Source organism: Lepidochelys olivacea, assembly GCF_965140295.1.
Source record: "Lepidochelys olivacea isolate rLepOli2 genome assembly, chromosome: 8".
Classification (NCBI taxonomy): domain Eukaryota; kingdom Metazoa; phylum Chordata; order Testudines; family Cheloniidae; genus Lepidochelys; species Lepidochelys olivacea.
In genome coordinates, this window is record NC_140418.1 from 106,288,731 (window position 1) to 106,313,785 (window position 25,055).

General features: G+C 52.7%; 1 protein-coding gene across 4 annotated transcripts in view; it reads right to left on the reverse strand.

The window, feature by feature from the left end:
- RNF220 (ring finger protein 220) overlaps nt 1–25,055 on the reverse strand; it is a 334,084-nt gene that overhangs the window by 191,264 nt on the left and 117,765 nt on the right. For 2 of the 4 annotated variants that reach the window (XM_084636163.1, XM_084636161.1), the window contains exon 3: nt 7,247–7,321. The exons of the other annotated variants lie outside the window; for them this stretch is intronic. In XM_084636163.1, coding sequence (XP_084492289.1) covers nt 7,247–7,321 — 75 coding nt within the window. The remainder of the gene's footprint in view (nt 1–7,246; nt 7,322–25,055) is intronic. 4 annotated transcript variants of the gene reach the window in all.

Consider the following 25,055-nt stretch of genomic DNA (forward strand, 5'->3'; position numbering starts at 1 on the left):
TTTCCCCTCCTTACAAAACAAAAGAGGGGAAAACTGCCCTTATCTCGGAAAGCAGAGTTCAGGAAAAAGCTACTGGTCTTTTGGACTCAGTAAGTCCCCTCGGTAGCCTTGCTTGTCATCTAGAATTTATCAGCCCAGCACAGATCTGGTATAATGTGCCATATAACTAGTGCATAAACAAACTTCAGCATGATAAATGCCTTGCTTTGAAGCCATAAAGTTATTAGCTAGTGGCTGTTAGCTACTGCTTAGCATGGGGCATGTTCTTTCCGTTAACCCCTGACTGCCCACACTGCGCTTACCAATCTGCCGGCCCTGAGGAGGTCTCTGAGTCTGGAGCGGGGGCGGGGGAGACTAAACATGGTGAAAAGACCCTCACTTGGCCTTGCAAACCTGCTCCCAGGTTTGGCTGGGACAGATGCCCTGTGCAGAAACTTATCAGTGCACTTTGTACCTGCCAAGGGAAAAGGCTGAAGACTGAAAGGAGGAAAGCACTGCCAGGGAATGAAGCCCTGGAGAAGCTGACATCCTGATGCACCTCTCACCTTTCTCCTGCAGTCCCGAGGAAGCCAGGGAGAGGGGAGGCCTAGATTGTAAGCGAGCTCTGGTCTGACCCACGCACCAAGAAGAGGTGGCTTTTCAGGTGGCTCTGTCCAGGTTTAATCCCCACTACTCCTGACCAAATAACGGTGCCTACCCAACACTCAGATGGAAGCGCATCGCAGACATTAACCAGCAGAACCCAAAAAACCACTGTCCGCACTCCTGATCAGACAGAGACACCCTCAAACCAATTCCCCAGCAGCCAACCCTTTGGTGAGCTCGCTGTGTCTCCCCGGCCAGGCCAGGGAGAGGTGCAGACAGGAGACACAAGGACGAAGGGGCAGCCGGGGGCAAGGAGGCCAGGTTCTCTCTCCAGCACTACCATGGATTCCCATTAAGTGAAGCGCTGATGAGGTCTCTTAAGCGGAAGGGCCCTAAATCATGGCTCTTGTTCTTTGGATCAGCCGGAAATAGCCAGGAGACAAAGTCACACTGGACTTTAAAAATCCCCACGGTTAGCAGCGCCGGGGCAACGCCCCCAAAGGGGTGCTGACACAGAGGAGCACAGGCCTAGACGCTAGATGACGCAGTGGTTAAAATGCTGATGGCCCCTCGGGGTGTAGTGGAAACAGCTGCAATCGGTGAACCTGCATGCTCAGCCGTCGCAGTCACTCCATGGGCGGGGTGACCCCGAGGCTGGCCAGGAACTGCTCCACTGGCCTTCCCTTCCTCACTGGAGGCTTAATCAAAGGGCGAATGAATTGCAGAGTGAGGATGTGGGTGGAAGCTCAGTCGGTTTGGGGACCTCCTGTCCCCATTGTGGGGAGCCCTTGTCAAATGGTAAGTCCTCAACTCCCAGGCCACTTCTTGATCCCCGTGGCTGGGCTTGGGGAGGGAGATATCCTAGCCGCTCTGTGGAGCGAGTACTCCGTTGGGCCCAATACGGCTCTGCAAAGCACAGAGAGCGGAGGTACTTTTCTGGGCACCCTGCTAGCTCAGCCAAATTCCATGCAAAGCTAGCTGAACGCAGACCTATGCACTCCAGAGCACAGCCCATAGTCTGGATGGAAGTCACCACTGGGCAGTTCCCGACACGCAGCTCGATCCAGTTGCCCGATCCAGGCTCAAGCCACCACTGTAAAGGAATTGGGGAGGCGAGGGGGGGACAGAATCCCATTAAACGGACTTCCTGTCCCATCTCTCACCAGACCCTGCCCCACTACTGACGAGCATCAGCATCTAGTAGCGAGGGCACGTAACTGGGCATCAGAACACCTGGGTTCTATTCGCTGCTCTACCACCAACCGCTGCATTCCCTTTTCCCTTGTCTACTTAGACTGTAAGTGCTTTGGGGCAGGGACTCTCCCTTACTGTGCGCGCATCACAGGTAGCCAGTGAGGTCCCAGATCTTGGTTTGGGGCTTGCAGATGCCACTGTAACACAGAGAGCAGCCACGGAGCTCCAGCAGCAAGGTATTACAAGAACCAGAACTTTTCAGGCTCCCTAGGAACTGGCCAACTGCTCCTTGGTTTTTTTTTTTTTTTTTTCTTTTCTGCTGGAGCAATAAAAAAGGAAAAATCAACATCCAAATGATCTTGTTTATGGTGACTAAATAAGCTGCATGTGCTTAATCCGTTAGAGTTTAATGAATTTACGATTTGCTTTGGAATTTGACAAGGGCCGTAAAAGAGTAATTAACATTTATCAGTGTGTTTTTTACACACATCCCCACCTTCCTCCCCAACTCCAAGCGGCATTGGGTATCGGGGGGGATATAAAAGAGATCAATTAATTTTTAATAATCTCAGGGAAAGATTGTAGAGTTGAGGTATGAACTCAGGGAGTGTCAATAAATGTGCCAAAGGTTGGCCTGGTATCTGGGCTTTCTAGCACCCCCTTTCTTCACATGCTGCTCAGAGGGAGGTAGATGGCAGTGGGGGCAGGGAGTGGGGAGACAGACTGCTACTTCCATCACCACGCCTGGGCTTGGCTCCCTGCTCCTTTGCCATTTATCACACTGCGCAGTGGTACATTTATCATCTCATTCAACACATGCTCCCTACCCCAGCTGCTCCCGGGACAAACCTCTGTGCCCCCAAGATGTGATGGGAGAAAGCAAACTGCCAGGAGAGCTGGTCTCACTGCCTTTTCTCATTTAACGCAGCAAGGGGGGGTCAATTTGAAGGGGGAAATACAAACACAAACTCCACCCACAATCCCAAACTCAGCCCAGTCTCAGAGCAGTTGAACATTTCTGTTACAATGATCAGAGTCATAAAAAATGTCACTGCTGCTGTAGTCTTCATTATCATTACCTGTATAAATATTCCACAAGACAAGCATTATTCCACAACCATCATTAGGGTTCAGAGTTAACGAAATTGCGATGACTGGGAGATGCTTACACCCCACTTCTGATCCAATCTTTGGAGGTGCTGAGCATCCTCAGCTCCCCTGGGACTGTTCTGCTACAGCAGAGGAGGGGTACCAGACGAGACAGGCAACTGCTCTTTCCTGTGCAGCCAGGGGCAAGAGAGTGGAGGAGATGGACCATTGGTCTGCTGTGGACAACTCTGACCTTCTGATGCCCAAATACCCCACCTTGCACAGGGCAAGCCCTGCATTACAATCCTCTCTGCCCCAGCCTGTAGGTCTGCTCGGCGCGCCCAGCACAGCCTGGTGAAAGCGGCTGCTCAGAGCAGGGCAGCTCGAGGGGCCATCAGGGGTCACACCCGCTTCCTGCACCAACCCCGGGCCAAGCCAGGGATCTGCATTTCTGGAGACCTAAACCCAGGCAGCCCTTTGGAGCAGCTCAGCTTTGAGCCCGAAGCACAAGCCCCTTCCCCGTGCATGTGTGTGTGTGTATGGGCTAGTCCATCCCCCCCTCCTCCGCCCCCCATGTGTGGGAGGAGTGGAAGGGCCCTCTTTGTGTATGCGGGGGAGAAAGAGAGAGAACAGGGCCTGTGGCTGGTCTGTGGGGCAGAGGGTCCTGGAGAGCCACAAACAAATGCTCGGGATGATGAATTCCCAAGAGGCCTGAGACTGTCCGGGCATCTGCTCTGGACAGAAACAAATTTTCCCTGTCGAATGTAATGCCCCAGAAATAAGCAATGAAGAGGGGTCTGGAGCCAGGGGGTCTGGAGCATCTCTCCCCTGGCTGCACCCAGCCCGAGCACAGCGCCTGCGTGAGCAGCCTCACCCCCTTCCCGCTGCTTGGACTCCTCACTGCCAGGAACAGCACCCACGGGCTGCTTGATGGAGCAGACGAGCACTTGAGACGTGATGCTGGGCAGGTGTGTCTAAATTCAGCTCCCTCCTGTCTAGCTGGATGGGTGTGGGACAGGAGGGCTGGGCGGGAAGGAAGGCCAGGCAAAGTGGAAAATAAAAACCCCACCCCCGGCCTGACCCCTTTCCTCAGGCCAGCTGGGGGACTGCGTGGGCTCAGTGGGATGCTCTGCTCAGCCCCTCTCTGCCTGCAGGTCCCCTGGGGTGCGAGGCTGAGATGACTGAAGCCTGCCCAGGTTCACAGGAGAGACCAGGGGTGGGGTGAGGTAAGGTAATCTCTTTTATTGGACCAATTTCTGTTGGGGAGAGAGACAAGCTTGCAAGCTACACAGAGCTCTTCTCCCGGTCTCTCTTGTCACCAACCAAGGCTGGTCCAGGAAAAGATATCACCTCACCCAGCTTGTCTCTCTAATATCCTGGGCCCAACACAGCTCCAACAACCCTGCAAACAACGGGTTGACACTGGACAGTCCTGCGACCCCCGGCAGGGTTCCCAGCTCCGGGAAGTGCTGGCAAAGCTCCTGGAGGAAGGGGTGTTCCTAGCACAGTGACATGACAGCTTGCCGCAGCACCAGCCGCTCGCAGGGAGCAGAGCTGAGACACCACGCAGGGAAGAGGGAGCTCAGCTGGGAGAAGGCCCCCTCAAGGCGTCAAAGCTCTTGGGGAGCAGGGAAGAAAGCCCTCACACCTTGGCTTCCTGAGGGGAGAGCACCAGCTCTCAGCAGCCTTTCAGGGCCAGGCTCTCAGCAATGCTGCACCCGGGCCTGCCTCAGAAGGAACTAGCTGAACCTGGCGAGCAAGGCCACCATGGTAGGCAGCTGACCCCACTCATCACGAGTGGAAAGGGAGAATAAAGATGACCGCTCTGACTCCCAGGGTGGAAAGGGAGTCAGGTTCTGGAGGATGGTTTCCTGAGCAGGGCCCAGAGAAGGGGTGAGGCCTGGCTCTGGGGAGGAGACATTAACAGCTCAGCACGATGCTCTCCCCTACTCTAGGGCCTTCCCTGTGCAGAGCTCCAAGAGCTCTAGGGAATCGGATGATCACAATATTATCATCCCCATTTCACAGAGGGGGAAACTGAGGCACAGAGGGATGACAGGATTTGCTCAAGGTCATACAGGGAGTCAGTGGCAGAGACAGGAATAGCCCTAGTAGACCTGACTCTGGCTCCCCTGCTCTCATCTCTAGAGACCCCTGCCTCCCAGCATGGGGTTCTCTCTACTGCATTACCCCAGCTTTTATTAGTGCGAGTTGTTGGCCAAGTTGTCCCTGACGGCATCCAGAGCCAACCCACTGTGTACCCAAAGCCTACTTAGTCGAAGGGTCAGCACAGCTTTCATTCCTGTTCATTGCTCAGTGGCTACTTGAGGATGGAGAGAATTTGTCTAGTGATTAGCACACAGCATTGGCTGCAAAGAGCTCGGGACTCATGTGAGCAGGTCACAGCCCTGCTCTGTGCCTCAGTTTCCCCATCTGTAAAATGGAGATAACGGTATCTGACCCATCAGAGGCTGTGTGACTGGCTAAATGGGGCATGATAGGGACCCTCGCCACTGCTGCACCCCTGGCTGCAGCTACGTCCCGGCAACGGCTGCTGCTAGCAAGGAGAATCTGCTCACTCCTGCCTGCAAAGGGTCAGCTGTTTCTGTGTCAGTCTGTTTAAACATCGTCTCCTCCCTCGGAGACCCCAGAGACCTTGAGCTGGTGGGTGGGATTCCAGTGTCTCTGGGATTCATCACTGCATCTCCAGAGCTTATCGAAACACAATTTGGACAAGGCACCCAAAGGAGAGGAAGCCTGATGGAGTGGATTAGAGCAGGGAACTGGGAGCCAGGACTCCTATTCTCAGCTTGGGAGGGGAGTGGGTTCCAGGGGTTGGAGCGGGGGAGAGGGCTGGGAGTCAGGACTTCTGAGCTCCATCCCCAGCTCAAGGAAGAGTATCAGTCTAGTGATTAGAACAGGTGGGGCTAGGAGCCATGACTCCTGGGTTCTAGTCCTGATGTGCAGCCTTGGCCACCTCACTTCACCTTTCGTGCCTCAGTTTCTCCCATCAGGAATATGGAGATAATGATACTGCCCCGCCTAGCCAATGGCCAGTTGAGGCTCCCCACTGTGAGAGCTCCACTCAGGACATGTGAGTTTAAATGGCCACAGACAACCCCATGAGCACTGGGAAATTGTCGAGTCGTGCTGAGGACTGGCCATGTTCTTAGGGTTTCAATTGGGCCAGTATCAGGTCACGGAGCCAAGAAGAGGACAGGTGTTTTGCTGCTTGGGTTGGGAGCAGGGTCTGCCCTCCCGCAGACTGCCAAGAGCCACCCTGATCTCTCCTGCCTGATCCCTCCTGCTGCAGGCTCCTGGTTGATACCTCAGGGCGGGGGAGGCGGGGGCGGGTGGACTGCCCCAGGAATGAGAACTCTAAGGGAGCTGGAAGGGGGGGATCTGGAGGAAACCTTCGTGCTAACTGGAGGGAACAGAAGCGATGAGAAAGGTGGCGTTCCATGGGGAGCGGGCAGGGGTAGGCCAAGGAACTCATCTTTAGTGCTCCAAGGGGAAAGTGCAGAGAAGGGAAATAAAACGAGGAAGCCAGCATTCTGGGCACAAAGGGTGGGTCATGGCTCTGGTGCTAGCTTGGGTCACAGGAGAGCTGGGCTCTGTTCCTGGTGCTGCTACAGATGCCACGCATGACCTGGGGCAAACCAAGTCACCTCTCCGGCTGTGCTCCACCCATGAAATGGGGCTGTCTTCCTGCCTGGTCTCAAGGCGGGGGCTGGGGTGGGGCGGGGGGGGGGGCGTCCACGCTCTGTTCCTTGATGGCGGAGGAGTGCTTAGATGCTGCAGGAATTCCCAGGATTCAAGAGGATTTGGATACTATCAAATGAACAGAAGTGCTGTGATGAATCCGTCTGTGTCTGTCCTTGCACTTGGTAACAGAGAACACTATTCAGATGCATTTTTAGTTTGGTCTCTTTCTGTTTCTCTTCTCTACCAGTCAACTAAGACAATGTTTAAACTAATAACAAACTCCTGCCCAGCCATTTTGTAGGGTTCTTTGACTCCAGACATATTAGGATTTTGATCGTGCTTTAACTATGGTTCCCTTTATAAGTAGTTTACAAAGGGTTAATAAAGGATATTACAGGCATGTTACAGATGGGAGTAGCATGTGTTCTACATGGCTATAAGCATATGGAGGTGCCATAGTGAGTGATAAGCTATGATTATAATAAACCTGTGACCTCTTGGACTCTCTAACGACAGATTAACCATTAATTAAAACATCTATTAATCATTATTAACCTCTTGTAAGCTATTTATTAATGGAAGTACGACCAGGAAGTGTCTCTTTCTTTCTTACTTTTTTCAAGTTTGTCTAAATAACAACAACAAGAAGAAGAATAAAATAATGAAAACTTACAGAGGGGCAGAGTTAAAACCATACGGTGGGTGGTGGTCGCAGACGCCTGTGGCCCTCTTTGGCTGTCGCTTCTATCTGGCAATCAATTGACAAGAAATTGAGATTATGAAATATTGCAACTGTGACTGGAGCAGGAGGGTTTAGTTCCCAAATTCAAGGAGAAATTGCCACTTCCATGTTGGAATAATTAACAATCCACATCAGCTATTTTGAAAAGGAGTGAAAGGGTTCCCTAGCTATTAACTGTGCTTACCCGGGAGCCAGTGACACCTGCACATATGGGACTTCTGGGAAACTACACATGAAGGGGGAGTTTCCCCAATGCACAAATCCCATTGACCTTCACAGGGGCCCACAGCATTTGTGCCTGTGAAAATCTCTGTGCAAATCCTTCCACGATTAAAGAGATGTCCCAGCGACAGGCACTTCAGCAATGTCATCAGAGAGCTGGGTCGGCGGAGAGATGGGTGGTGAGAGACAGGTAGACACAGATCTAATGAAACTCGGAGGAGAGCAGAAGCGTGGGGTTAGGCCGGTGTTTCTCTCCCTGTTGGGCTAAGGGACCGCAGACCCCATGGAGTCAGACCCTCAGAACCCTCATCTCCATCCATTTCTGTGTGTGCTGGGCCCTGCTTAGTGTGTGGCATGGAACTGGAAGCATGACCATGCGTGGCAGCAGGAGTGCGGCATGTGTGTGACCCTGTGTGTCAAGCCTCTTGCATAACAGCCTCGGGGGGCTCACTTCCTGAGCCCTTGAGCCGTTGAAGCCTCAGAAACCACGAAGTCCCAGTTGGGTTAGGAACTGCCATGGGGTCTGTGCTTCCTGCAGGTGCCCTGGGCCCATGAATCACACCTTGTCAGGGATCTGGGCCTGGGGCTTTGCAACTGCCAGCTGGAACGAAGAGGAACAGAGCTGTGTGTAGCCGCCGGCGGCAGCTGCCTGCGCCCATTGCTGCTCTGGGTCTCCGCCGAGGCGGGCTCTCCAGCCAGGCCAGGGAAGGGTTAAGCAGGCATTAATCACGCTCCCTGAGAAATGTTTCAAAGCCTCTTCCAAATATTATAAAAAATGTCTTTAATCATCTAATTGCGCGAACTCTACTGGTGATGGATGGGGAGATATCTCCTCTCTCCTCCTGATCTGAACAGAAGAGGCTGAAGAGCCCCTGCTCGGAGGGGGGTGGGGGGGAGAAAAGGACGTTTCTCAACCTCCCACCAGAGCAGTTATAAATATGAGGTCATACAGCGAGAGATGATAACGCATTAAGGGCTCTTGAGATATTAGTCTGTCAGCCTCGTTAGACAGAGCTATTTGGGGCTGACTGCATAATTAGAGGCTGGGGTACCCATAACTCACTGGTGTTTATATGGCAGGAAGGGGCTCCGTTTACCATCACCCTTTGCACACTAAGTCATCTTGCAGCAGGCATCAAATTCCTCTCCCCTCCGCAAAAACCATCAGATTCTCTGCTCCCCGGGAACAGTCACTCCTCTGCTCCTTCCCCCTGAGAAAGACACGCTCCTCTATCAGACTTTGCCCTTCCAGTAAACCCCTGGGGCTTTGCATCTTCAATGCACTGCACAAACATTCCTTCTCACAACTCACCCATCTACAGGTGGGGAAACCGAGGCCCAAAGAGGGGCAGGGCCCATACTCACCCAGGCAGTTTGTATCAGAGCTGGGAGGAGAACCCAGGACTCCTGAGGCCAAGCCCCTGTGGCACACCCATAAGGTGACCTGTCAGGAGGACACACGGTAATGGCGAGGAATCCCCAGCAGTATGTAAGCGAAATTCCCCACCTCAGCTCTGGATGATATGATCCACTAGGAAAATGTACCCCCACTCCACCCTCCCCCAGGCTTCAAACAGGTGCCTGAAGTCACCATCTCCAGAGGCCTCACAAAGCAGGCTGATTTGCCTAGCTGCCCCATGTGTGTGACCTGAAGGCAGCTTTAGACTGTGATCCACAGCGATTTCCTGGGAACGGTTTGGGAAGGGCAGTGCAGGGACTAGCTGGAGGGATAGGCACAATGATGGGCATTGTATGGGAACCGGAACAGAACAGAAGGAAAGGCAAGAGCTAGGCAAACAAGCAGGTGCTAGGCACGTATTGCCCCACCCCTCTGCTAAGGAATCTCGATCCTGACCTGCAGCATCCCCCCACTATTCTTGCTTTAGGTTTCCCTGCTCTGCTGATGGCTCTCAGTCCTTACCCAGAGCCCCCTGCTATCCCAGCCCTGAGTACCACACACACCGCTTTGCCACTGCCTCTCAATCCCGACCTGCACCTTTCCCCCACCCTGAAGCTCGCTCATCTGCCCGGGATGCTCACTTGTGTGGACAAATCTCTCTGAGGAGCTCGGTTGAGACTAATCAAACTCACTGCAACCACAGCTCAGTTCAACCGCAGCTCTGCAGAAGTGAAAGCCTGGTGTATTCTGCATTGCACTCTGGGTCCCCCACCCAGAATAGGGATGAGCCCTAGAGGACTCTGAACGCCCCCCAAGTCGACGGCCCAAGTGCTAAGAGGAGTTCACCGGGCAGGCCATGCGAGGGAAGGTAGCTGTGGAGGAGCTGGGCTTCCACAGGTTTCTCCTCTCCACTCTCTCCAGGCAGCAGAGCTCACCGGAGGATCAGCCCAACGTCATGAGCTGCGAGCTGAAGGGACGCTTCAAAACCAGCGCAATGAAAAATAAAACAAGTGAAACAGGGAAGAGGTGCATTTTCGTTCTGTGTCCATGCCGAGGCAGGGCACTGCGCGGCGAGGAACAGAGACTGCAAATCACACGGGCGGGGGGGCTCGGATCAAAGCTCCATAACCCGCCCCCACCCCGGGGATAATGCTCAGACATTTACACAGCCACGCTCCCGACATGAGCTGTCCGTACAGAGAAGGAAGCTAAGGCCCAGGGAGGTGAGGAGGACTCCAGAGGCAGGGCTGGGATGAGAGCTCTCGGAACTCCCACCCGGCTCCAGGACCATCTGTTGCTTTGTAGGTACAGCTAAATAGCGCTGACATCACCCACTCGTATTGGGATCCAGGAAGTGGGCGGGTGAAGCCTGCCCACTGCGAAAGGATCCCCCCCAGCCTAGGAGGGGGGTCCACAGGACCTGGAAAACCAAATAATTACAGGGGACAACTAATGAACAACAGGGACAGGAGTGTGGTCAAAGGGTCAAACAAAGGGAACCAGATTTGACATCACCCACTGGAGGGCAGTTGGATCTGCCTGTGAACTCAACACGAAAAGGCAGTGTTCCCCTGGAACTGCTGACCTGGAGTGGGAGATGGGTCCAGCACTTGTCACCTTTCAATCGGAACACGGCCCAGCCATTACCACCCCATCCCTGCCTGAGGCCCTGGCACTACCTGAGCGGAAATGATAAGCAAGGTGCGTAACATCACCCTCTAGTGGCTGCTCCACAGAGAGGATACAGGACCTGCTACTATGGCCAACAGAGGGAGATCCCTGTTACCTGGAGAAGCAGCAGCCTGTGCTTCTGGAGCTGCAGGGACCCCGCTGACACTGCTCAACTTCCAGCCCTACCCACGAAGCCTCTTCATCCCCTCTCTCAGCTCTCCAAATGCCTCATGGGAGGGGGCAAGGGGTCTGGGGAGGAGGGGGTAACCCGGTGGCTTCCTGGGCTGAAGCAGGATAATGAATCCTGATGGGAGAAGTGACCTTTTCCAAATGCCACATGCCATTGGATTTTATATCACACCCGGACAATGTGCCATGGGTATTAAAATCGTTTTTCCAACAGAGGTTTGTGTGTGTGTGTGTGTGAGTCAGTGAGAGAGAGAGAGAGAAGAGGGAGAAATGTGGGAAAAATAAAATTAAGACATGAAAATTAGGAAGCCTCTAACGTACAGCCTTCAGCGCAGACCAGGGTCCTAGCAAAGCAGAATTTACCCAAACTCTTGATGCATTTTACTCTTGCGACCAAGGATGATCTTGTGGTTAGAGCACAGGGCTGGGAGTCAGGATTCGTGGGTTCTTTTCCTAGTTCTGCCTCAGACTTTAGGAAACTCGCTTTCCCCTCTGTGTGCCCCAAATGAGCTGGAAAGCCTTGCAAAGCGTTCCAACTCCATAATGTTTCCCTGTCCTTAAGAGATGCACATGCAGAGTGCAGAATGCAGAAACACGCACTGAGTGTAAACTGTATGCATGCATTAATAAGCACGTGCATTCACGAGCATTATTGTGTGCTGCACACGCTCAGGAAAAGCAGAATCTTCCACAGTAGCAAAATCCAACATATTTTGCCTCACCTGGGTTTTAAGAAAGTAAATATACTCCTCCCCAGTAGAAATATATTTATATAGACTATTTTCTGTCTATACACATACACAAAGACACATGCACACATATGCAAGGACAAATTCCCATGAGAAAACACAATACGAAAGGGCGGCACTGGGAGCCAGCTTGTTCCCTCGATCTGCAAAGCAATTGTCCGGCTGAAATAACAACACTGGGACGAAAAAAAGAAGAGAAAAAGGGACAAGCTGTGTTTGTTTATTCAGCTTCTTTCTCCCCTCTCCCCTCGACAATGCCCTGACACCGTGTCCTGCCGCGCCGGGTCTGCAACCCCAACAGGCTAAATTGATCCCAGCTGGAGTGCTGTTTACAAGCCTTGTCCTGTTTACAGTGTGGTCCATCCTGCCCAGAACCAACCACAGGCGTTGCCGTCAGTTCAGCCCCCGGTTCTGGCTCTGATGTCCCAGGACGGGTGGAGGGACAGGCAGAAATGGAATGCTGATGGGCTTTCAAAGGGAGTCCGAGACACAGAGGGAAGTTGGCTGGCTATGTGAATAGCAGATGCTGTCCAAGCAACGGCAGCTAAACTGACCTGCGGAAGGGACCCAGGTGTCCTGTTCTTAAGTGAGGTTGGCGCATTCCAGCCTTAATTTTTCTGTCTTTACCTTTTTAGTTCTGTATCAAATTCTGCTCTCTGCGTGTGACACGTTGCAAGCAGACTGCCCTGGAAGGCCTCTCTGCCTGCACAACGCAGTGCTCTGCCAAATGAGCCTCCCCAATTGCCTGGCTGAGCCACCCAACGGTGGGTGCTGCCACGGCCCATTCAATCCCCTGCGGAGAGGGGTGGCTGTAGGGTGATCTGGGATCGCCTGTGCGCACACTTGAAGTCTTGCCAGGATGTAGCTAATCCCCAGTCGGTCTGCTTCCTGCTGTTCCTCTTTCCCCTACCCTCCACCTCTCTGCTTTGTCATTTCTAGATTGTAAGGGGCACAGACTTGGCCGCCTTCTCTCTCTGGAAAGCATCTGGCAGATTGTGGGTGCTACGGGGAGACCAACTTGTGCCAACCCTGTGATCTTCTCAGGTACACAGTAAACGGACGCCAGTTACCTATCCGGCAGGCAGAAGGATGAGAGTGCACAAGGACGGTCAATTAACAGGTGTGAAGGTGTAAGATAAAGAGGGGCCCTGCTGCCCTTTGCTGGGGAAGTCCCCGGCCACCTGAGGCTCCTCTCATCTGGGGCAGAAAAATGGGTGCAAACTGTTGGTTTGCCAGGAATCCCCTGCCATAAGGTCTATGGTCAGCAAGAGGCACCCTGAAGTCACTAGCCCCTAGGACACACGGCAGAGCCAGTGACGGGCTAAGGATCCAGATGGTCTGTACCTGTCCCCATGACCCTGACATGTCCTGGGGGAAGGGAAATCCCGGCATGTAGCCTTGATCTCCCAGTTTTATGGCTCCATTGGGCCCTTCCTGTGGCAGCCACCTCCCCTGCGATGGACCAGCATCCAGATGCTAACCCCAGGGGGCCAGGGGGCTCCCAGGAGGCCCATACTGCCTGCCTGCCTCCGGCTCCTCCACAGAAAAGGGGCAGGGGGAGACAAGCAGCTAGCTAAGGAGCCAGCCCTGCACGGGCTCTGCCAGAGGCTGCTGGATGTTTACTGGGTCCCGCGTGTCCTGACGCACAGAAGTTACATGGGAGGGGATTAAGCTGCCAAGCTCAGCAACGCCTGCTTGCTTTAGTTCCTCCTGAGCACACATCAAAGCGGCGGGAGGCAGGAGGCTTGGAGGGGTGGGTCGAGGGGATTTTAGCCCATTCCCACTTTCTCACTCTCATGCCAGGCCATTTCCCATCTGAAGCTGGGATGTAGCCAGCCCGGGGCTGTCTGGAGGGGATCAAAGAGAGGTGCAAGGTCCCTTGGCTGTCAGCTCATGTGGCCACCTTGCAGGGCAGGCCAGGCAGGGCAGCCCATTCTGCTGTCGCCTGGCTCTCTCCTGCGCAGATGGGCCTTTCCAGAGGGTCTGACTGGTTGGCTCATGAATTCCAGCTAACGAATTCAGACGTGCAAAAAAAAAAAAATCTTCTCATTGACCCTTTGGTTCCCTCTGCAGTGGCCTTTGCCACATGATCCACAACACCTTTTAATGGCTTCTGCAATGCTAGCGAATGGGAGAGCAGGATTCTCCTTGGCTGGACCTCCTGGCAGCTTCTGCTCTCACACACCTGCAATCAGCATCCCAGCGTACTCCGAGCCAGGCTGCCGCTGGCAACAGCTGAGTGCCACTTCCCGGTCTCTGCCCCCGGCTCACCCCCTAGTGCTGCCGAGGACACTCCGAAGGGAGCAGCTCCGACTGAGGCAGCTGGGTCCTGTGCTCTCTCTCAGCCAGGGCAGCTGGCCATTGCTCGGCGATGGTGGACCCTCTGCACCCACGCACGGGCTGCAAACAACCCTCCTCCTGTTCAGATGACGCAGTAGGACCTGGCATCCTCCACTTGGTGTGGGCCAGGAAGTGAAGTCTGTTATAGTCCATGGACAGCCTCCCACCGCCTCCTATGAGCTTTGGATCAGTCCCTTGGCCTGATATCCCACACGGAGGGTGTGCATGTAGCTATGGAAAGGAAGGAGGGTCTCATGGAAAGGGAGGGCTGGAAGACAAAGGGCTGTGTTCTACTCTGGCAGGTTACTTAAGTCTCTGTGCCTCAGTTTCCCCATTTGTAAAAGGGCTGCAATGCAGGGCGAGGCAAGGTTCATTGTTTGAGGTTGCTGGCTGGGGCAGGGGAAAGAATTATTACACCGTAGGAGTGGGAAGTGTGTATATGCTACATAGAGATGTGTATACACGCAGTTTATATACACACTCTGTGCCTTATGCATTCTATTCACACACATTCCTTTGTTTAACGCTCTTGAGAGACGCTGTTCTTGTTACAACTTCTAAGTACAAATTACAGTAGCTTTTGCAATCAGAATCCAAGGCCCAGTGAGTTGTAATAACAAATGTTTTCATTCTGCCTTTCCAAGTTCCCCTCTCCTGAACCAATCCCACTCCCAAGTAGCTTTCTTTAGCCTTCCCAGGGCTTCCGCTTCTTCCCCACCTAAGCTGTCTTGGGGCTCGGCTCCTTTGAGACAAGGAGATAGTCCAAAAGGAGGGTCAACATGGTGTTCCAGGTGCATGCAAATCACATTCAGAAACACCCTCCCACAAGGAGCTGGTGAATGTGCTATCACTCTCCATTCATATCTCCCCTGCCTGTTCTCTTTGACCCAACACACATTTCAGATACTCTGGCATCCGGGGTTGCCTGGAAGCTCTTCAACACTGCAGAGCATGGCCAGCCCTAAATCTCAGACAAAGACGCCCAAAGTCGCAAACAATAGCTGATCAGGGAGATCAGAAGAACAGAGAGCACCCCGCCCAGTCCAGCTCCCCACCTGGCATCTCCCAAAAGAGAGGGCAGCAGATCAGCCTGTGATGATGGTGATGGTGATGGCTGTGGTGGTGCTGATGAATTTGAGCTGTAAGAAGAAGAGGTAAGCGAGAGGTGTTTCAGCATGTAAACACCCATGTGTGTGTAATTCACACGGGTGGCTCCGCATCTCCGGAAGCGGATCCTCCAGTCAGGAAGTCATGGCCCTGATTACTTTGTCTTCCACGTTTAAGAACATCCCTAACTGCTCCTTGGATAGCTCAATTAGTAAAGTGAATATATTATATAAAGTCTAAAAGATTAAACTCTCATAGGCAGCCCATAATTTCATGAAGAAGTCAGGGGAGCATATCCCTCTTATTAACTCTATAACAAATGTGATGAAAATGTTCAAATAGAATGTTAATGCAATGTTACGTGTAATTTTCCCAGGCCATTTTCTGCTGAAATATTTCTTTATTAATAGTAATTGAGGGGATAAATTATGAATGAGGCGATTTTCTCCTTTCACTGGGAAAGACATACTCATGGCAATAATTCTTTATAATAATTTTTGGGGGGAGAGTGGGAGGGAGCTGGGGCAAGGGGTTTAAAGAAAAAAAACCTTTAAAGGGATTACAAAATATATAGACTAGATGTGAGTGTTTTATTGCCGTGCAGAGGATTTTACACCTGTGTAGGCTGAGTGCTGTGTTATGGGCACGCAGCAGGTTTGTGCGTTGTCTGGGTGTGAAGAACAAAATCCACTGCCCCTTCTATTCATTGCACTCCTCACTGTCTCTAGGCACACGGCAAATGGAGGGCTTTTCCTGACATTCACACTTTGCTCCCTGTGGCTCACGCCCCAGGGTCCTTACTCAGGCAAAACTCCCCCTGACTTTCATGGGCCTGAGTACCTACTGAGTAAAGGATTGGGTCCTATATTTGTATCCTGTGGGTTTAGTTCTTCAGACAAGGCCTGATTCTGCTCACCGTCCACTGTGAGTAAGTCTCGTTGAAATCAATGGGAGTACGGTAGCACTCGTGGTGAGTAAGAGAGGGCAGAATCGAGCCCTCAGGGGTTGGAATCAGCTGGGGCTTGGTAACAGTGAGCTCCCATCACCCCTTTCTCTTTGGAGTAGAGGGGGGTCATTCAACTGTTTGCGGCAGGCTGGAGTTTGGCCTCTTGGGCTAGCCCAGATGGGGTTCTGTTGACAGGTCTGTTTGGGGGTACAGGTTCCTGCTTTTGGGGCACGGTCTGCATGACACCTCTCTGTCTTCCCTAGCCCAGCTGGGTAGGGTGGGGAAGCTGTTTCTTTGCTCTTCTGATTCTTTAAAGCCACCAGAAATACAGCCAGCCCCTCTGACCTTGGCCATTGAGCACTCTCCAGGTGCAGCTTCAAGCCAGGGGGCCTGGGAAATTCAGCGGTAAAGGCTAGGGCTCTATCCTACCCTAGCCTGGATACTGCATGGAGACACTGAGCAATCTCCCTCTGCTATGGTAACCTGGGGGGAAGAAGGTGAAACGCAGGGGAAAAGGGCCTTGAGCCTTTCCTTACTCTTCCGGGCTCCACTCAGACCGCGCATGAGCTGAGGGATGTGTCTACACAGCAGCTGGCAGCGTGATTCCTAGAGCAGGCGGGCAGACCCACACTAGAGTGGGGCAGCGTGGCAGCTCTTAGTGCACACCCAGAGGTCAGGCGGGTTTGCACTTGGTGGCTAGTCCAAGCCACCGCCTATGCCGCGGCCACGCTGAGATTTCTAGCATGCTTCCTCAAGCAGAGCTAGCATGTCTGTCTACCTGCGTGGGGATGTGCGCTCCCAGCTGTTGTGTGCAGATGTGCCCTGGGAGGCAGAGGCTACAGGAATTCACTCCCTCTGACACAATGGGGCTATCACTAGGCAGCACCCCAAGGCCATTCAGGACTCGATAGCACAGCTGGTCAAAACAGATTTCTCTCTATATTTTTTCAGTGATAAATACCTGTTAGAGGGAAACAAACATCGCAGGTAAATCAATCAATCAGTTTCTGCTGAGATTTTTCTATTTTTTGACCAAACAAAGTTTTTCAAAATTTTTCATTCCATTTCCATTCAAAATGCTTATTTTGGTTTGATTCTTCAGTTGTCCCTCCCTTTTTTCTTTCGGAAAGGAAGACGAAAGTATGTGCATGGTGGGGGGTGTGTGTGAAGGGGAGGAAACGACACAACACACAAAGTGGTTCTTTTTCATTTCATTTCAATTTGCTGAAAAATCAAAAAAATCAGTGAAAAATTTTAACCAAAACTAAATGTTTTCATTTTACTTGAAATTTCACAGAAAACACCTGACTCAGAAAGACCGGGAACAGCCCCAGCCCCTCCTGCTCCCAACCCACAAACTCTTGCCACTTGAGCTAAAGGAGAATCCTCATAAATTCTAAGCATCAGAGGGTCTATGACACACAGCTGAGTGGTTCTGACTGCATCCTGTAGGGTCAGGACTGCCACACCCACTAGCCAGTGTATAACAATATATCACATTAATGGCCAAGACTTTTAAGGGTCAAATGCTCTTGTCCATTTGGAAGACAGCAGCAAAACAGGGCAGCCCAATGAACATGTAACTGGGGAGCACCTACCCCAGGCCCATATGAACGCAGAGGGGCAGGTGGGAGCAGCAGCCAATATCAGAGGGATAAGTGGGAAGAGTATCCACTGCCAGCTCGGTATGGGAGTGGCGGCCGCGAGCCCGGGAGCAGAGGTTTATTTGGAAAGGGATGCTCCTGCTGCATTGCCCCAGGCCCAGTGTTGCCCATGGGGACCCTGTATCCACTGGGGAGCCACTGCCACCAGACCCTGGCTTTGCTTGGCCCCCTGCCCTCATGGTTAGCGAGATGGCGGTTCAAACTGAAAACAAATTTGAGCTCACGATCAAAGAAAGAAGTGGGGGGAAAGAAGGGAGGAAACGCACAGGGCAGGTATGTAATCAGCTTCCCCTGACCTCACGTGCTGCTCGGGGTACCCATAAAACAGGCCAGAGGCTGGGGTATGGCGACCCCTTGACCACCGAGCAGCTGCACGGACCCCCTGGAGCTGCTCCACCGGAGGCATTGCTGCGGAATCCGCCCGTGCCCAGAGGCGGAGGCTGCACGATGGCTGACGAGACCAGCAGGATCCGTCACCGACCCTCCTCAAAATTAAGTTAATAATTTATGATGTTAAATGGGACAGTTAACAGCTGGGCCAGACGCTTCTTCAGCTAATACAGAGCACGAGCCGAGTCCTTGGAGAGTTCATTACACGCCGTGCCCTGAGCATTAGGGCTCTGGCTCCAGAGACACCTTGGAGAGGCTTTGGCTGGTGCCGCTGGCAGCCTGCCTTAGACCTGCCCCATATCAATTAAAAAACAAGAAATAAATCATCAGGAAAATTGATTGGAAGAGAGACAATGTCTGTGACACCTTCACAGTGCTCAGAAACCCCTGGGCTTACCCATGAGGCTCGCGGCCTTGGGAAGTGACGGCATTTGGTCTCTTGCTACACAGGCTGAGGCCTGTTTATGGCATAGCTGGGTGATCACTGTTGCAGGAAGGGGTGTGGATGATTGAACAGGGGCACTCTTGCTTCCCAGTGGTTACTGGACCCCTCCTCGGTAGGGGTGCTGTGCTGGCTTTTGACTGAGATGCAAAACAAAGATCCCTGATGGCCAGTGCACACTAAAGATCCTTTTGCAACACCAGCATCCTGGCTAAATTCCAACTCAGCATATCACTGTCTCCCCGCCTACATTTCCCCCACAGGTTTAAAGAGCAACAATATTCTTTACGGTGTGCTGCGTTACACAGCGTTACGGTGTGCTGTTAAACAGCTTCCATATTCCACCCCAGAGGTAGCTGCACTTCAGGAAAGTGGTCCTGTCTATTTAATGTTTATAAAGTGATATTGCCATACAAAATCAGGGTACTATTAATAGGACATAATTCTTCCTCTGAACTGGGTATGGGGAAGATCTTTAAAAGATAACAGCCCTGTGACAGGATAAAGGCATTATTGCTACAGCGGTAAGGAATCCCAGGGCCGGAATAGCAGGGGGGCTGCAGGTCGGGATTGAGGGGCGCTGGCAGAGCTGTGTGTCTGAGTAGCTCAATGCTGGATCAGCTGGGAGGGATGTGGGGCAGGATTGAGGGGTAACAGCAGTGTTGGTGGGGGGTCCCACAACTGGAAGAGAGGGAGAGTGAGTTGAAGCAGCAGTGAGGTCCACTATAAAATCTAGGAAAGAGAAGCAGAAGCAGCAGCTACCATTAAAATTCACGACAATCACCCCCAAATTAAACACACAGCTCCTCAGCTGGGCAAAGTACACACCCAGGGAGTCGGGGAGCGTGTTGGAAGGGACAAGGCGGTGAGCGCTCTGAGCTTACACTGCTACCCAAAGAATGTCCACTGGATGTTTAGCTAGGACATAAATGTGTCTTTTCCATCATGTCCTGTCCCAGAGCCAGAGCAGGATCCATCACCTCGGAGCTTTGACTGGCCAGAGCTTCTCCGGCTCAGTTCCAGTCCAAGAGGAGACCAACCTCCGAGGCTGAGGAAGCAGAGTTTGTAGGAGATGAAAACAGAGCTCCCCTTTGGAATCTATGCATGATTTCTAGCCATCTCGTCTATCCACCCCGCACCCGGATCTACCCCCCGACTCCTGCATCCCCCTCCAGTATCCAGTTGCCATACACACAATGAGCAGGCAGGGGAACAGAGCAGAAGCAAACGCCTAGAACAAGACAACGAACAAGAGGTCCCAGGCACTGGTGGTGGTGACTGACTCTTAAAACCCCTCTCACAGTTCCCCACCACGTGCCATGCAGTGATGTGCCCCCCATTCCTAGTGGATCCGTCCAAGCCCCTCCCTCTTCCTCTGAGCAAGGCATCTGGGTGTCACTTTGTTACTGCAGACAAGCTGGGGTGGCTGGACACACTCTGTGACTTTAGCCTGGGAGAAACCCAGCAGGCAAAGCCGGGGTCGGGGCCCTGCCGCAGATGGCCTCTGGGCTCTCTTGGGAGCAGGGCTGTCCCTGCACAGAGCTCTCCTCTTAGATTTTCTGGTTCATCCTTTTACCCATTTTTAGGGGATTTCTCTGCACTTTGCTTTTTTTAAAAAGTCCCATTAGATTTCCCAGCGCTGGTGAAAGAAGCCAGAGATGCGGATCCACAGATGGCAAGGCCAGAAGGGACCATTGTGCTCTCTAGTCTGTGCCTGTGTAACACAGGCTGGAGGACTGCCCCAGTGATTACTGCCCTGAGTCCAGAACTGGCGTCTGGGCTGGAGCAGAGCTTTTAGGAAGAGACAGCCAGTCTTGATTTAAAGCCTGTCAGTGATGGCGCATCCATCACACCCTTGGGTAATTTGTTCCCATGGTTAATGACTCTCACTGGTAAAAAATTGTGCCGTTTCTAGTCCGAATTTGTCTAGCTTCCGCTTCCAGCCATGAGATCACGCTCTCCCTTTTTCGGCTAGATTAAAGAACCCTCTGCTATCAGAAATCTCTTCTCCACATAGGTACTTCTAGACTGTGATCAGGTCACTGCTTAACCTTCCCTAGACCTGCACTAGTCACTGACCCACAGACTGATGTTCAGACAGGTGCAGTTTCCCCCATGGTGTGCCATATGTGAGCTCCTGCCCTGCCCTGGGACGATCCCCGTTTAGGCAGAGAGGGGCACTCAGTCTTCATGGCCTCTCAGCATCCAAACCTTCTTTGACCTCACCTTTGCCAATATAAACCCAGCACAGCAGCAAGTACATAAATAACACCATTAATCACACTAATTAAAACAACCCTACCAAAACAGAGCACCCCACTGCACACACAATTCTCCCCTCGGGGGCAGAATGAGAGAAAGAACGAACCACAGGTGACAGATATTAGTCACGTCGTTTCGTGCATGACGGAGAGATGCTCAGATACTCTGGTGAGGAGGGTGGGATAAGTCTAGATGGGGACCCTGTTAATTCCCGCTGTGCTGTGGACGCCTGTCCCACTATGAACCAGACTGAGCGTGATCAAACTAATTTCACACGTGGGGTCTCTAAGCAGCCGCCAGATTTAACAGCTTCCACTCGCTACTGAAAGGTCTGAAGCCCGCTGCCAGTCCCCTGAATCAGCCAGCCTCCCAAACCCATTCTCTCTGCTTCCAGCACGTAAGCACCTTTCAAAGCCCATCCAACCGGACCCACCTGCTTCCCCATTAGAGGAGGCCAAAGAGAACAAGCAGGAGCAGGTCTCATCTGAATGGATCTTCTCCATCCTTACTGGGATTCTCTCCCCCCCCAGGCTATATGCAAAGAGGGCTTTGGTCTGGGCCCATGCAGGATTCACCTGCCTCCAGGTTTATCTCGTCTCTCTTTATTCAAGGGCCTGATCCTACCAGGAGCCCAAAGCCCCAGTTTCCCTCAGAGGCCAATGGGACCTGACTGTACTCAGACTTTGCGGGAAAGCCTCAAAGAAGCGACTGCTGTGAACAGCTCACTGGTCCTGGGATTGCCCCATAGCAGCCACAGAAACTGCCTGAAGGACACGCCCTGTATGCCCTGCTCCCACCTGCACCTGCCGGCAGAGATCAGCCCTCTAGCTCCAGACATACGCTGCGGAACACCTCATTAGAGAGCTGTGCGGCACGACACCGGCGCTGGTTCATATCAGGAGTCTGATCACATCACTCCTCTTGCTGAAAGGGTAAATCAGACCCTGCACTTACACAGAGGATCTCAAAGCATTTTGCACGCAGGGGGATGGGGGGGGAGGAGCATTATCCACCCCATTTTACAGATGGGGACACTGAGGCACAAAGAAGCCACATGTCTGGCTCAAGGTCACACGGTGCGTCGGCAGCAGAGTTGGGAACAGAACCCAGGACTCCCAACTCCTAACCTCTGGCACCTCTAAGCTCTAGCCCACACTGCCCCATCACCCTGTGGCTCCGAAAGTGCCATGATGTGATGCTTTCACGCTGCTATGCTATCCTGGCGCACTGTGATGCAAACAGGAGGCCTGGCCTCCAAGCAAACCAAGGGCTGCGTTTTTCAGCTCATCTGGGCAGGGTCAGGCCAAAGGAAGAACAAGTGTGGTGTCAGCCCAACGTCCCCTCTAGGGGACCTTATGGGAGATGGTTACACTTGGGGCGCCAATGGTCTTTTCCATCTCCACTCACTGTGGGAGCTTCCAACACACCAGCGCTGGGCTTCCAATCCCAGCACGGGTGCCAGATGTGCACTCATGACTGATGCAGATGTTGGCCCCTCCGAGGGTCTGGTCAATATTTCCCCTTCTCCCTTTCACATTCCTGTTGTGCCAAATTCAAACCATGCACAGTGAGAAGGGATTACCCGTAATTATAGCTTTCACACACCAGGCCTGTTTCACACGACTGGGGTGGGAGGGGACAACTGGCAGTAATGACATCCAGATGGCTGTGTCTCTGTAGCCAGTCCCCTCTGCCCTATTTGGAGCAACCTGGTTTGTCCCTGTTCCCCATACACACACCCAACTCATGCCGAAACCACCTCCTTGCCTTGATCTTGTACGTCAGGAACACCGGGAGGGCGGGAGCCCCAGCACGAAGCTGATCAGGAGACAAGGTCACTTCCACTTCCAGCCCCTGCCCAAGAGCATGCAGGAGAAATGACAATTAGGGGGACAACAAATGGGCCTCTGGGCCCCATGGGGGAGAGGGAGACGCAGGGAGGGGAGGGGGGAATGACACGTGTGTGCAGTAACTGGAGGCTGAAGCGGAAATAGCTCCAGTCGGCCCATTTAGAAAATCATCATTACTGTAAAATTTATGGCCGACGTGAGCTCGCCTGATAGATATGACTATTTAAAGGCAGCCAGAGCCTCCATTTATAACCGCATGGAAGCCTGGGGGGAGGGGGAGACACACACCGTGGAAGGAGGTGGGGGACCGGAGAGAAGGCAGGGGAGGAGAGAGAGGGGCTGTGGCTGGCATCTGTATGCTTGGGGGCCCAGGTGGATGTGCAAGGTGGGCGAGCAGGGTTTGGGATCAGGGTGTTTGGCACTCGGGAGGCTAGAGGGGTTGTAGGCTGGGGCTGGAAGGGGACTCCCTCAAAGCACGTGGCCTTGTGCAGCTCATTCCTTTGCATGTGCTTAGCCAGGCCTGATCTGAAAAAGGGTTTTGAGACCCCAGGGGTGGGAGTGTCGGGGGAAAGGTGCCTGGCCCACTGCAGCACTTCACAAGAGCAACTGTGCCCGTCAGCCCCCCCGACCATCCCTTTCTCCTGAGCCCAGCAGGGTCACTGGCCTTGGAAAGCCAATGGTGGTGGTGGCATTTTAAACACTTGTCCCAGCCCCATAAAACAGAGCAGAATCCTGCCATTTCCTCCCCAAATACGGAGCTGCTTCACCATGAGAGGAGAGAGGACACGTAGGAGGGGACACAGCATAGGCATCACAGGCTTGAGTCGGGCCTCCTGGATTCTACTGTAGGCTGCTAATGGCTCACAGAGTGACCTTGGGCAAGTCCCTTCCCCTCTCGGTGCAGACCATTATCACTCTGCTGACAAACCTGCAGCCAGCTGGGATTTTAGGGTTCTTACACGGTGTCTGTTACGGTGCACCTGAACGTCTCTGTGCTGAACATTTTACACTTCTTCACAGCAGGGAAAGAACGCCCACCCTCGTGGTCCAAAAGCTAAGGCCCCTTTCCACTTGAACTAAAGGAAACTCTCCCCGCTAGATGTGAGCAGTATACGGCCCATGACACACATCTGAGTAGCTGTGGGTTCCATCCTGTGGGGAAGCAGCAGCACACAGACAGTAGCCTCGGTCTTTACATTATTATGTATTAACTAGGAGTTGTGTTCTAACTTGGTTTAAAAAATGATGCAATTCAAAATGAGACACCAAAGTAACCTCTGGAGGGTGACATATCACTCCTTGTGTCTTTAGACTGGATTGATTTGTTTGCTTGTATAATGGGTGAGAAAAATGGAAGTCATTTTTGCACTGGCCTAGACAACTGGGAAATGGGCTAGGTAGCACCGGTTGTGTCATCCATGCATGCCACGTCCTTGCTACTCCATGCAGAGATAACGATCATATCTCGTTTAGATTGGATATTAGGAAAAACTTTTTCACTAAGAGGGTGGTGAAACACTGGAATGCGTTACCTAGGGAGGTGGTAGAATCTCCTTCCTTAGAGGTTTTTAAGGTCAGGCTTGACAAAGCCCTGGCTGGGATGATTTAACTGGGAATTGGTCCTGCTTCGAGCAGGGGGTTGGACTAGATGACCTCCTGGGGTCCCTTCCAACCCTGATATTCTATGATTCTATGATTCTATATCCAGATCCTACATCGCACCTTACAAAGGAGAGCTGCAGCTGGCCATAATGAGGGACAGGCAGGAGAAGCAATTTGCTGAAGGTCACCCAGCCAGTGAAGCCAGGAATAGAACCCAGCACCCTGCTCACTAGACTGCATTCCTGGGCCCACCTCTGAAGTACCCTGCTTTGGGGGGTCTGCTTGCCACGGAGGTTCACCACGGCTATTGTTTGGAAAGGGTTTAGTTTCAGGCGTGTCGAGGAGGACACAGAATTACTGTAATAAAAAAGAAACTAATGATAATAACAAAACTTCTGGAGACACCAGCTGTATGTTGGAGAGATTTCCTAGGGGTGGGGGTGGCAGGGGAGAAGTGTCTATCCCTGTAAGTAGGAGCTCTCATTAATAACCAGTACTAAGCTATTCATAACCATTATTACCCACTGCTCGCTCAGGTGGAAACACTGGAACTGGAAGGAGACTGGATGGGCGTCAGGGACTCCTGGAGTCTATTCCCAGCTCTAGGAAGGCAGTGATGTCTAGTGGTTTGAGCAAGTGGGCCTTGGCATCAGGACTACTGAGCTCTGAACTGGGAGGAGAGGAGGGTCCTGTGATTAGAGCAGGGGGCACTGTGAGCCAGGACACCCAGGCTACATCCGCAACATTGCTACAGATACAGTGTGTGGCCTTGGGCAAGTCGCTTTCCGTAGATGTACAGTGTGGGTGATCGCATATCACGGTGACTAATGCGATATAAATATGCAGCCACGCAGGGCAGGCCACTGGTATCAAGCACTCTGAGAGGGGCAGCCGGCAGGTTGGGGGA